Genomic DNA, 12,964 nt, shown 5'->3' on the forward strand with positions numbered 1-12,964 from the left:
TTCAAACCTCAACCGCTAGCACAAATATAAGTGATGGGACCTACCAACTCGATAGATATTTTTCCCACAAATGAAAATATGTAAGACCGTTAGGGGTGAAAATGAAACAAGTCAAACTAAGCTTTATCAGACTTAAACTCAACTTAGTTAAATACGCAAGACTTGAAATTGACTCATTACTTTATTTTTTTTTAGAGGCTCGACTCCCTTATATAAAAGTCTGACTTGACCTACGAGACTATTTAAAAGCATGCAAGACGTCTTTGACCAATTAATTGTTTTAAAACCTAATGAAATACTAACTAAAAAAAGAAACTTATAATAGAAATCCAAAAATAATTTATAAACAAGATCATATTGAATTCAAATTATTAAAACACAAAGTATATCAAAAGAAAATGAAAGGAGCATAATATTAAAAAATATATGGATTAGAGATGATTTATACTAATATAGTCAAATAAAAATATCTAAATTGTCTGAAAATGTCTTTACAAAACATTCTTTTCTTTGAAAGTATTAATCTGATTGCATTATCCTTTTAGTCTTTTTCTTTTTGAAAATTTGTCACATGCAAGTAAACTCTCTAAGCACTTTATATCACTTCATCCTGTCATTCATAATGTCATAAAAATGGTATAGATAATAGTTATTATTATTACTTAAACAAATCGATTTGTCAAGCTTAACAAGCTTTTTTATAGTTTGGCTTGACCTTTTTATCTAAAAAACTTTTTAAGAAGCTTGAACTCGACCTTTATAATAAACAAGTTAAGTCGAGTCTTAAATAGACTGAGCCAAAGACCCTTGACAAGCGGCTCGACTCATTTCCATCCCTAACGACCGTGTAACATACAAATGTTGCAGAAGTTGAAAATTGAAATAGTGGTGTAACATAAAAAAGAGACAGCTGACATGTATTTAAATAAAGTATCTTCTATGTTGCCTTAAATATACCACCATCCCTCCCCCTCCCTTACCTCATTTTTCAGATTGCAAAACAAAGGAAGACCAAAAGTTTGATGCATAGCTTCACATGAAAAGCTAAATGTCCCCTTAAAGCATCCCAGCTAAGCACAACTCATACCTAACAGATCTTTGATGTCATGTTCCATTTGCAGCCAAATAAAGTGAGAATAAAATAAAATGAAATCTTAACATTGTTAAGACTCTGTTTACACAATGAACACTGTAGAGTGCAGAACACCGTCTTTATGGGAAAAACAGAGAGAAGTGTATTTTTATATTAGCATGACGACTTCTGTGTTCAAATACTCCTACATTGTTGCTGGATTGTTTAAATGATTGGTTTGAAACTGTCTTAAAAGCAGCAGAGATTGATGATAAAGATTGAGATCAATCCCATCAACGTTTCTACCAACACGTGCTTGCAAAACTCCCTAACAAGGAACAAAAAAACCATTCTTAATCATCTTATTAAGACCATTGTGCATGTTGTGGGTGAATGCGTATTTACAAAGAAAATTATGCGTCTAAGAGTGTTTGCAAGAGAAAACAGGGAGAAGAGATAAGCCTTTTTACCAATTCTAGACAAGAGCATACCTCATTGTCAGGTTGGATAAGGAGTTCACCAATGAATTGGTAGACAGAGCCAACTTGAAAAGTAAGGTCCCTCAGATGTTTGGTACTAACTTTTAGAATGTCATCACCATCGATAATTGTTGCTAGGCCTGTCTCTATAGAGTATTCGTGCAACCTGTGGAAGGCTACACATAAGTCAACACTCATAACGGGCAACACCAACATCAAAAGATATATAATAGAGCAATTTAGTCTGTCAGAATGCAATCATACAGCAGCTTGTACCAGTAGAGCAGTTATAGGCAATTAGATAAAGCATTTAAATATCACTACAATATGTATGGATGTTTCAATTATTAGGAAGTATTTTACATGGTTATTACTCTGTTTTTACTAATTCAGTTTTAATCCCACTAGTTTCAGTTGAAGATACTAGTAGTTCTCAAATTGATGCAATTCCAGTCAGTCTAGTGATGATTACCATGTCAGCAAAAGATAATGTCACATTACTTATCATCAATTTAATGCCACGCCAACAAGAAAGGCATCACACCAATAAAGACTAAGGACCGGGCAAAGTCAACAGCAATCTAACAAGTGAACTTAATTGCAACCATTTAAAATCTACAGGTGCCCTTTATTGCAATAAGAAATAAGAATTAGGAACTGGCAGGACCAAAACCAAACTTTGGTGAAACTAGAAAAACCAGAAATGTACTTGAACCTATTTTATATGTTAGTAATACTCTCCTATTATGCAGCTACATGAAGATAAAAGAGACTTATAAATGCCACCCCTCTCAAACTGACCCATGAATGCATAGATGATGCATTCTAATAAAATACTAGTAGTACTTAGTAGTTAGTACAATACATTATTGCATTAAATTACAATAAACACAATAACAGAATTTAAAGAAGTGAATCACAAGTCACAACCAAAAAGTTTGTGTTCTGTCAAAGCCAAAAACCAATTGCTGCTATGCTCACCCTGTTAGAGTTAGCATGCCATTTACAATTCTTCCAAGCACAGTATCACTACTAATGGTATCCACATGACCTTCACTACTAGAAGTCATATAAAATTATACATGCATAACCAGATCTATGGATGGTTAAACTAACATAATGCTAGCTGAATCCCTGAAGTATTTCAACTTTCAACTCATATTCACTCACCATGATTGGCAACAAAACCCAAAGGCAAGGAATTTTAACATTATGTTATATACGACATTGGCACTACAACAGTGAAGCATCTCACTGAAAGAAAAGTCAGATACATTGGAAATAGAATGGCAGCACTCACTTTCCAGTTATTCTGAGTGAAGCACCTTGCTTAAAAAAAGGAGAAGATGGGCGCAGGTCTTGTAAAGAAACCAATGCACCAGATTTTATTTCCAAAGATGCCATCACCTGATACCAAACAAAACTTCCACTTTTGCCTGCAATTTGGAAAAAAATAACATATGGAATGATGACATTTCCCAAGCCACAAATTCATGTTAATGGTAAGTTTCATATTACTAAAGCTTTTGTAGCACGTCATCTACCACGAGACAAGGTTTTAACTCTAACATAGTGCCATATGACAGCGTCACATAATATATTTTAAGGAGTTATTTCCTTCACAAATGAATGATACTTGATCATGATTTCAAGAAATTCCTAGTCAATTAATTATTCTCCATCACTGTGTATGTTTTTGATATTACAGTTTTTGACAAGCAATTTCTGAATGTGCAATAGGCAGCAGAAAGCATTATGGGACAGAACGAAAACATATATAACTCCTTTCCTTTTATAACATTTCATATTTATGAAATAATTTAATTTAAATTAACCTATAAATTTGGATTGAGATTAATTGACACAAGTTGTAAATAAAAATTATTCTTGCAGTAATTAATCATGAAAAAAACATGTTCTTATTGCATTGTATAACATTTCACACAATGAGAATTTCACAAAGTTTGTTTTCTACTCCATCAATTTTATTAGGTTTAAATAAGTTATTAGTTCGCAAAAATATCATGATTTTTTATTTTAGTCCCTATGATAAGTGTTGTGAATCATTACTTTTTCATTAGTTTCACGCAGCACTTCATCTTAAATTTTCCTTAATTGATGTTTAGTTTGAGCCTTTTTTTAAGTTTTACAGTTTTTCTTAGTTCTTAGTTCACTATGAATAAAACTTACGAATAATGTAGTTTTGGTTGTGATTTAAAGAGCTTGATGCATCAATAAGGAAGGAAGAATACTTGGGTTGATGAGGCAGCCCGCTTAGCACGGCAGAGCTAGCCTGGAAGGACATATGGCAAGCATCTGGAGGCAAATTTGAAGCTTGGTGTGTGCTCAACACCATATGCGCACTGAACAACCACTGCCAAAGATTTGGGCTAACCTCATGCTCGGCGTACTGTCACTTAGCCAAGTGCTGCTTTTGTATGCGCGCTTAGCGCGAAAGCTGGGCTAAGCACACAAACCATTATGCCAAAACAACAGTACAACACTCTTAGGCCTATTTAAAAGCATTGTTTCATTGGAAAGAGGGGGGAGAACTCTAGGGCATGTGCATTTTTGACTAAGAACTCTTTGGGTGCCATTGTTCTTCATTTTCCCTTGTATTTTCTTCTTGTTTTGGGTCTCTCATGCCTATGAGAAGTTAACTTACCTATTGTTGGGGACTTGGATACCAAAAAACCTGTGATGTAATTATCTTAACTATCCATTTAATGTTATTTCAATATCATTGTTTCCTTTCTAGGTTTGATCACCCATGTGCATGTATGTTATAGAGTAATAATGATCATTGAGAAATGTTTTTACACTAAGAACTAAAAGGGGTTTCTAATTAACTCATATCTAGGGATGGAATGGTGTTTATTAGCCTTTTTATAAACCCTTGCTCTTAATCAAATCACTTTGTTTAACTTTATAAGGAATTAGGAGTGCAGTCAATGGATTTAGGCTCTTTCACATGAGAGATCATTATTAGAATAAATTAGTGGTTAAGATAATAGTTGAAATAACATTGATTGGTGAAAAATCATTCACATTACGTCAAGAGTTCATTTGGTAGGCCAAGCACCCAACATTTCTACAAATTCAGCACTAAGTTATCTCTTGCCCTCAAAGTGTTTGTGTTTTTGCCTCGTTGAACTTTGCACAGTTTTTAATGTCTTTGCTTAATCTTGAACTTTAAATTTATGCACTCTTATCTTAAAAGTCAATCAACTCATTTTATTCCATTGCTTAGAACTTAGTTTACACAAACTATTTAGCACAAACGAAGTCTCTATGGACACAACACTAGATCTTACCATTTTATTACTACTTGCGTGATTTGGTTCACTTGTCAATCGGTTAACAAGTTTTTGACGCCGTTGTCAGAGACTTTGTTCCTCGTGCCCAATCATTTGTGTGACCATATTTAGGCCTTTCATTCTTTATCTTTAAAATTCTAGCTTTCAATTCTTGTCTCTTTGTTCTAACTTGTGCTTCTAGTATCTATTGTTTCTTGTATGCGAGGTAAAGCTTGAAGAGGGAAATCAGTTCCATGTGATCCGGAGATTGAAAAGACTTGCAAAAAATACAATTCAAAAAGGAAGAAACAAAAGCACCAAGAAAGGCAAGCTAGACAAGGAGAGTCTTCTTCTCTTCAACCTCAACCAGTTTCGCTCCCTCCTTGCTCTCTTATCTTGGAGGAGACACCACTCATGGCGGAAGAGAAGCAACCTCGAGTGAATCTTGAAGACTACTCAACTCATGCAATCCTGCAATACTTCACAAGTACTGCTAGGCCCAATGTGCAAGCAACCAACATCTACTATCCTCATTCTCTCATCCAGTTGATCCAAAAATGTCAAGATTTTTTGCTTGAGACACTCACCCTTTCACCTAACACACTTTCTCTACATCTCCCATGCTTGGCATCAAATGCAAGACTCCACTTATCAAGTCCCAAATATTCCCATTTTTCTAATCAAATAAATGTTCCTTGTTAACATTTAATATAATGAACACTTGACCAGTATCAAGAAATGTATATAAAATTTCCAACCAACCAATTCATTTAGAGATATGATAGACATACAAGTTGTACAACAATTTATTCAACATCATATTTTGTGTGTATCTCCTCAATCTTATCATTTATTACAATTTAAATTCAATTTTTTCCCTTTTATCTATTTCTCTCTCTTAGTTGTATATTTTGTTGTACAAATGATAGTACAAGTATCATTTCTCATTCATTTATCTTCACCTCCCATTGTACAACTTACAGAACCAAAAATGGCATCTCTAGCTTAAAAGTGAGATTCTCAGATGAGTTTTTTCAGTCATATACAGTGTACTCTATATGGGAAATTTGGACCAATACAAACAGTGTGGACTAAATAGGTTTTAAGAAAAGCCATTGACTAAAGTTCAGGCCACTACCAATATCTCCTACAACCCAATTTAGTGGCTAAAATCCCCAGCTGATTTCAAATTAAGTTAGGGGAAATCATTCAACTCCATTCCCTTAGAGACAATTTCTTCAAACTAAAATGCTTGAAATTCTAACAAGTTTTAAGCACATACAGAGGTAAACACTCGACAAGAGAGAGCTTAGAAAGATTCAACATTACAGAATCAGCACCACAACGATGGAAGGTTGTTGTCTAGTAGAACAGAACAAATATTAAGTAACTTGCAATTCAAGGTTAAGCTTCCTCCTATCCCCTTTATTCTTCCTAATCTAAAGTCACACAAATCGAGGAAAAAATAAAATACCACTGCGCAATGAAGATTTTGATGTAACAAACAAAGAAACGTTAACAATAAAACTCACAACGATTCGGTCTTTTTTAATGGCTAACGGCCTTCAATCGTTTAGCTGAAAGAACTTGCGCTTTGAAGAAACCCGATAATGAAGTTCTGAGGAAACCAGGAAAAGAATGCGGTTAGGTTAAACCAAAATAAAATCGAAAGCATAAGAGTTTGAGAAAGAGAAACGTACAATGGCAGAAAGGAGGGAGAATCACGTAATAAAGCGTCAAATCGCGATTCTCAAAGACGGCGTCGTTGAATCGTTCAGAGATTTGGATAGCGAAGACCGTGAGAGGGGCCACAGAGCTCCAGTGAGATACACAGGACGAGAGCTCCACTCTTGAGAAGGGAGGCGAGGCGAGGCGAGGGAAAGGAAGATAAGACGATTTGCTTCGACCCTTTTGGCTGAATATTTCACTAACTCGAACTTAGGTCCTTTTTAAAATATTTAGGTGGAATTTTAAATCCCACACAATTCTTAGTTGAAATTATATTTAAATATATTTTTAAGTATTATAAGGATGAAAAATAAGATAAATATAATTTATAATGATTAAAAATTAAAAACTAAAAAAAAATATTAAATTAAAGAACTAAAAAGATATTTAAAGCTTAAAATTATCATGATGATTCTTTTTATATCTACTCCTATATTGTAAATTCAAATTTATGTATTTAATGAAAAATATTTTTAAAAAGAGTAAGTTACATTCATATTTTTGTGTTTGTTCAAATTACATACATTTCCCTCTTAAAAAAATTCCTTAATCTTTTTATCTCAGGTTACATCCAGAATCTCTCTCTCTAAACATCATTTAACCAAAATTTAGACACATGTTAATCACATAACTTTTCATGAAAATTTATATCTAAAATATCTTCGTCTTCGTCCTCACACTCGCACCCCCATGTGTTTTTTTTCAAGTTACACCTGATATTTTCCCAATTGTTTAACTCACATTACACTCATATCCTCTCCCTCCTAAACACCGCTTAATAATTTAACAGCAAATAGACACATGCTGATCATATGAATTTTAATGAAAATTTATGTCTAAAATACTCTCATTTTCTTCCTCTTATCTCCATAAAGACATGACACAATTTTCAATATACAAATATTTTAACACTCCTTTTTCTTTTTATTTTTCTCTAACTGGACGTGAATTCGATTTTATGTTAGACGTGAATCCACTTTGTTAGTATGCATGTATTAACACCCTTCCTTCTTCTTCTTCTTCTTCTTCTTCTTTTAGTTCAATTTTTTTTTTGTGCGTGTTAGATCGTTTGGTTGTTATGTTTTTGTTGTACATATTCTCAGCAATGCCTATTGATTGAATATAGTCTTTTGCTTCAAATTTTAGTATTTTGCTCCTCCATTTATGTTTTTAACTCCTTTCTTTAAAATATTTATTTTTTATGATTAATTGTTTGATATAATGTCTCAATTAAGATCTGCATCTTCTTCAAGTGTTTGCAATAATGAAGTAAGAGTCAAATATAAAAGAAAAAATTGTTATTATCTTAAGAAAGGTCCATTCAGAGGTTAAATTGTTTATTTGTTATTAAGTATTTGACAAAGGACGATAGGATAATTTGTTTGCTCAAGATATTTCAATTGACGTTAATTAATGACATGATATTAAGAAAATGAGGATAAAAGTAATATAAAAAAAGGAAAAGGTATTGAGTGTAATTTGAGAAAAACACAAGTATAACAAATATGTTAAGACAATTTTGTCTACTCACATATTTCAATTGATGTTAGTTAAGAACGTCAATAAAAATGGAGTAAAAGTAATATAAAGAGATGAAAAAATATGGGATGTAATTTGATAAAAAAAAAAACACAAAAAAATGCCAGTGGAATTTACTCTTTTAAGAATTATTCTCTAAGTTTTATCATGATAATTTGTAACCTTGGAGGGAAAAAGATAGGATGTTTTAACCAATAAAATAAGTAAAAAAAGGCAGCGGAAAAGAAGTATGATTAGTGCATTAATTAAATCACATGCACATGCATAATACAACACAAAATCAACTTGAACCAAGCCCTTCATTTTCAAGCTACAGTAATTGTAAACATATTGAATTGTTCTGGCATATTGATTTCTCTGATTTCTCTGATCACCTGAACCTTATCCTCATCGAATTGTTGATCTTCGCAGTTCGCGTAGTGTTTCAACTTTCAAGTTCAACTGACTCAGGAACTAGAGAAGCTTTGTCATGTTCAACCTTAGGACATCAATCTTCCAGTTGCTTCTCTTCATTCAGCACGAACAACTTGAACACATGAAACTCTTTCAACTGGACACTCTTGTAGTCTTGTTTTCCCCCAAAGCATTAATCACAACCTTCAATTTGCCAACCACGCTCACGTAACACAACATATCACACCACGATTGGTAATGGTGTGATATATCTATTTAAACTGTTAAACTGAAATTTGCCAAATCATGACGGTCGTGCATTCAAGGCCTGTGTAGTTTTTTTTTAAAAGACTTCAAGGTTTGCGTACTGATATGCGATATTAATTATGTGCTACTCGGTCAATTATAATAAAATTGAAAGTTATGTTGTTCTTGGTGGGTACAGTATGAAGGATCCAACAGATACACTTGTAAAACTTTTGAAAATGCACACACCTTCAAGTATTTAATTGTTTAACTTTTAAGTTCTCATATGTTAATGTGGTCGGTTGGCCCTGCGATGATGCCAAAACAGCTATGTAAGTTTTGGTTCACAAATGTTTTTATTAGATTACATTCAAATAGAGCCATGAGAGCAAATGTAATTGAAAGTCAGCTACATTAATTTTCCAATCATGGTACTAATTCTAATATGAAACAAAAACCTGGTATTGTCCAAAAGTTTATTGAATTTTCATAAGCAAACTTAACCGGAACTTTCTTTCTTGTATATACACGTTTGTTCCTTACCAATCCCAATGCTTACTCTGTCTTCACAACAAGTGACTCAAATCCATCGTTATTGGTGGCCTTTTGGTTGAGATTTTTTCCAAAAACCATTCCTCCATACCCATATTGTTGAACAACTAGCAAAGATGAGCGCGAACCAAAATTGTTTGACGCCAAAATATCCCCTATAACTCCAAGTTCTAAGCATTCACACCATTCTAGCAAATTTGAGAAGACTCGAGAGTTCCTACAATTACCTTGTCCAACTATGTATAAATCGCAACCATTTTTTTCTAGCTCATTAAGGATATTGGGAATATCTTCACCAATATGGACATCAATCTCTGAGTAGGATATAGATTCCTTATTGTTCACTGCCGTAAGTCTGAATGAATTTATATACTCATCATCTAACTCTTTCTGCTTCTCACTATCCATTACAGAAGACAATATCCCTCGTGCTTCATCATGAACTGAACCATCTACTTCTGCCGCTTCGTCAAACAAAAGAATCCGAACCACTGATAGTTTGATTCCTGGATGTCCTGCCATCCTCCATGCAACAGCTAAGGCTTCACGATCATCAGGGCCTCCAACAAAGAGCATAAGAATACGAAGGTTCATTTTGGGAATTGACCCAAAATCACGATCAAGAAATATCCCCACAGAGCAAGGGGCATGCTGCATTACATTTTGGTTTATATCTCTGTATACGGCATTGGTTACTTCAAGCGCACCTTCTGAACTTAATTGTTTGTGGAATGGAAGGATAATTAAGCTTGTGTGTTTCTCATTTGCTGAGTTGTATATGTCCTCATGAATGGTTGCATAGGATGACACCACATTTAAGGTCTCAATTCTGACAGCGTCATATGCCTCTCCAAATGCATCAAATGTATTGGCAATGCTTTCTAACTCTGCCTGTGATTTGGTGAGATTTTGTTCTCCGGGTTGGCTACTAGGCTTCTCTATATGTGCAGCCACAAGGGCAGCAGCACGTCCAGTAAGTTCAATAAGGTACATGGCACAAACATGTATAGGGGAAAGTCTAGTGGCATTAAAAGTTTCAATGATGCTGATCATGCTCGTGGCTTGCCGAGTATTGTGGACACATGCTAGAATTCGAAGCTCCGCATCCACTCTTAGTTTTTGTATAGTCTTTAGCTTGTTCTGTTCGAATCTCTTTCTTGGTCTGTAGACGGCATTGATGACAGGAGATACTACTACAGTCATTAGAAGAACAGCTGAAGTAATAACCGCATAGGTAGGTACAAAAAAAATCTGCAATAAAACATTACAAGAAACTTGTAAATTATACGAGTAACTAAAGAAGAATTTTATCAAAATAAATAAATAAATAAATAGACCAATACCGCTCTATCCCAAGCAATGTTTAGCATAATCAGTGCCATGGCGCCCTTGGTATTGAGAAGCAAGCCTATGGCTAAACCATCTTGAGTGCGCATACCAAAGAAGAAAGTGGCGAATAAAGTGCTTAAAATCTTTAGAGAACACAACAAGAGTATAATCAGTAGTGTCAAGGGCCAATTTCCTTGGAAAACTGAGGTTAAGATAAGTCTCATTCCATTGCCAGCAAAGAAGAGCGGCGCCAGAAAGCCTCCCGTAAAATCATCTGAAATTGACATCATCGTGTCGGCAAATTTCCCATGAGGTAAAATCAATCCAAATACAAAAGCCCCAACAATGCCATGTGCACCAAGAATATCTGTAACGTTTGCACAAACCAAAACCCCCATCACCACAAATAGTAATTCGTTATCTTCCCACTCATCTTTGTCTGTCTTGCTATCCATAAACCGTTGAATGATTGGACGCACCACAAAGATGCATACAACAATGAATAATATGGTGCTTAGCACCGTGTACATAGCTCCTTTACCATTGATTGCAAATGGAACCAGTAAAGTGAAAAGAATCCAACCATAGGTGTCACTGATCATGGCTGCTGTTAAAGCAGCTTTGCCAAGACCAGTATAAATGAGCTTGAGCTCAGAAAGTGTGTGAGCTATGACAGGAAAACCTGTGACGGTGAGAATTAATGTCCAAAGTAAATAAGCATTAACTGAACCTTCTTCAAGGGGAAATACTCCATTACTACCGTAAATTTTTCGGTACAAAGCATATAAGCATGGTGCCAACACCATCGGAAAGACGATCCCAGCAACCGCAATGCTAGCAGCCTTCTTTTTCACTCGTAGAATGGTATCTAAGTTCATCTCCAAACCGCTAAGGAATGCATAAAATATGAGACCAAGGTGGGAAAGAAGTTCAACGTTAAGGACACCATTTACAGGAAATATGAACTCAAAAATTGGTGTGAATCTCCCAAGTAATGGTGGAGTTAGTAGGAAACCAACCTACAAAATCAAATTTATATTATTGGAATGATATATAGATGAGAAAATCATAAACAAAAGAACTTGTTCATTTATATATATATATACTTACAGAGATTTGTGAAATGAGACGAGTTTGATGGAGAGGTTTGAAGATAATGAAGAAAATACGAGACAACACAACGACAAAGGCAATTTGAAAAGCGAGAACAGGAAGCTGTGTTTGTAGGACTTTATCAGTTCGCCAGATTCGACTGGGATTGGTTATGTATACCTCATAACATGCTGGTATCGTATTCGCCATAGTTCCTCTGATATTGTATCAGAGAGATGCTACTTTCAATTTTTCTTCTTTCTCCTTTAAAACCCTTTTAAATTGTCACTAACAAGACCCAAGATTTAAATGTTGAATTAATTGTATGCATCATAACAATATAGAGGAGAACACAAGTTCCAGCTATACATATCTATTTGAGGTGGCACTTACCTTATTATTAGTTGTAATGCCCTTTTGCACGCAAAAAGTTGTTGTATTTCCTATTACTAGCTTATGTTGCTATATATTTTCCCCTATTCTAAAGGAACAATGCCAGGAATTTCCTTTTTTCAATTTATTTTTTATTTTATCCAAATCATTTCACATGCGATGTCATTGCCATCAGTCAACCCAATATCTGTGGTGTTTCTATATTTGAACCACATCTAATACTTCCTTTCATATAGACATGCATACTCAAACTATAACATACAACAATTTTAACTGTAACATTTAAATTCTAAATTCCTATCAAATACAGTGGCATCTCTACAATTCCAGGACCATTATTCTAACTAACAACAGCTAAACAGTTTATCTACCCATAAAAAGTACGTGGTTGTACACATACAACCTCCCTTGGCATAAAAATATTAATTGGTAAAAATCATTCTACCAATTTAGATATTTATGATTGCTGTTTTTATTATTTTTTCTTGATTTTCTCCCATTTCATTCTTTTTTAATTGAGTTGAGCATAATCATTATCAACTGATACGAAATTATTTCAGCTTAAATAATATCTAAAGTTTAAGTTTGGATATACAATCATGTTAAATCCTTAAACATAGAAATCCTACACGATTTGATAAGATTGTCTCCAATAGAAAATACATGTGGTATAGATAAAAGAAAATAAACTTAATTAGTTTTTGTTATATAATGTATTATTGTATAATTTAACACTATTTATTTACCTTTTTATGCACTTTCATATACATTAAGGTTTTTATGCCTAAATCAAGACTTCCTCTCATGGAGGCCGAAGCTTTCTTCTCCCTGTGAAGAAAAAAGAG

The 12,964-nt window shown here is 34.1% G+C and overlaps 2 protein-coding genes across 5 annotated transcripts; both read right to left on the bottom strand.

The window, feature by feature from the left end:
• Nucleotides 1-870: 870 nt before the first annotated feature.
• LOC114398181 (CST complex subunit TEN1-like) lies at nucleotides 871-6,781 on the bottom strand. Of its 4 annotated transcripts, none has more exons than XM_028360347.1 (6): nucleotides 6,548-6,781; nucleotides 6,380-6,465; nucleotides 3,804-4,014; nucleotides 2,852-2,987; nucleotides 1,564-1,717; nucleotides 871-1,400 (listed from the first exon to the last, which is right to left on the bottom strand). In XM_028360347.1, exons 4-6 carry the CDS (start codon nucleotides 2,953-2,955, stop codon nucleotides 1,278-1,280), a joined length of 381 nt encoding a protein of 126 aa, XP_028216148.1. In that variant the 5' UTR covers nucleotides 2,956-2,987; nucleotides 3,804-4,014; nucleotides 6,380-6,465; nucleotides 6,548-6,781; the 3' UTR covers nucleotides 871-1,277. The 4 variants fall into 4 exon arrangements, with proteins under 4 accessions (XP_028216148.1, XP_028216146.1, XP_028216147.1 ...); XM_028360345.1 differs by lacking the exon at nucleotides 3,804-4,014 and adding an exon at nucleotides 4,866-5,523; XM_028360346.1 differs by lacking the exon at nucleotides 3,804-4,014 and having other exon boundaries at nucleotides 6,383-6,465.
• Nucleotides 6,782-9,308: 2,527 nt separating this feature from the next.
• On the bottom strand, nucleotides 9,309-11,936 carry LOC114398898 (cation/H(+) antiporter 15-like). The gene is made up of 3 exons (XM_028360999.1): nucleotides 11,745-11,936; nucleotides 10,649-11,653; nucleotides 9,309-10,556 (listed from the first exon to the last, which is right to left on the bottom strand). The coding sequence occupies exons 1-3, from the start codon at nucleotides 11,934-11,936 to the stop codon at nucleotides 9,309-9,311; spliced, it is 2,445 nt and encodes an 814-aa protein (XP_028216800.1).
• Nucleotides 11,937-12,964: the final 1,028 nt, after the last annotated feature.

Source organism: Glycine soja, chromosome 19 (assembly GCF_004193775.1).
Source record: "Glycine soja cultivar W05 chromosome 19, ASM419377v2, whole genome shotgun sequence".
Lineage (NCBI taxonomy): Eukaryota > Viridiplantae > Streptophyta > Magnoliopsida > Fabales > Fabaceae > Glycine > Glycine soja.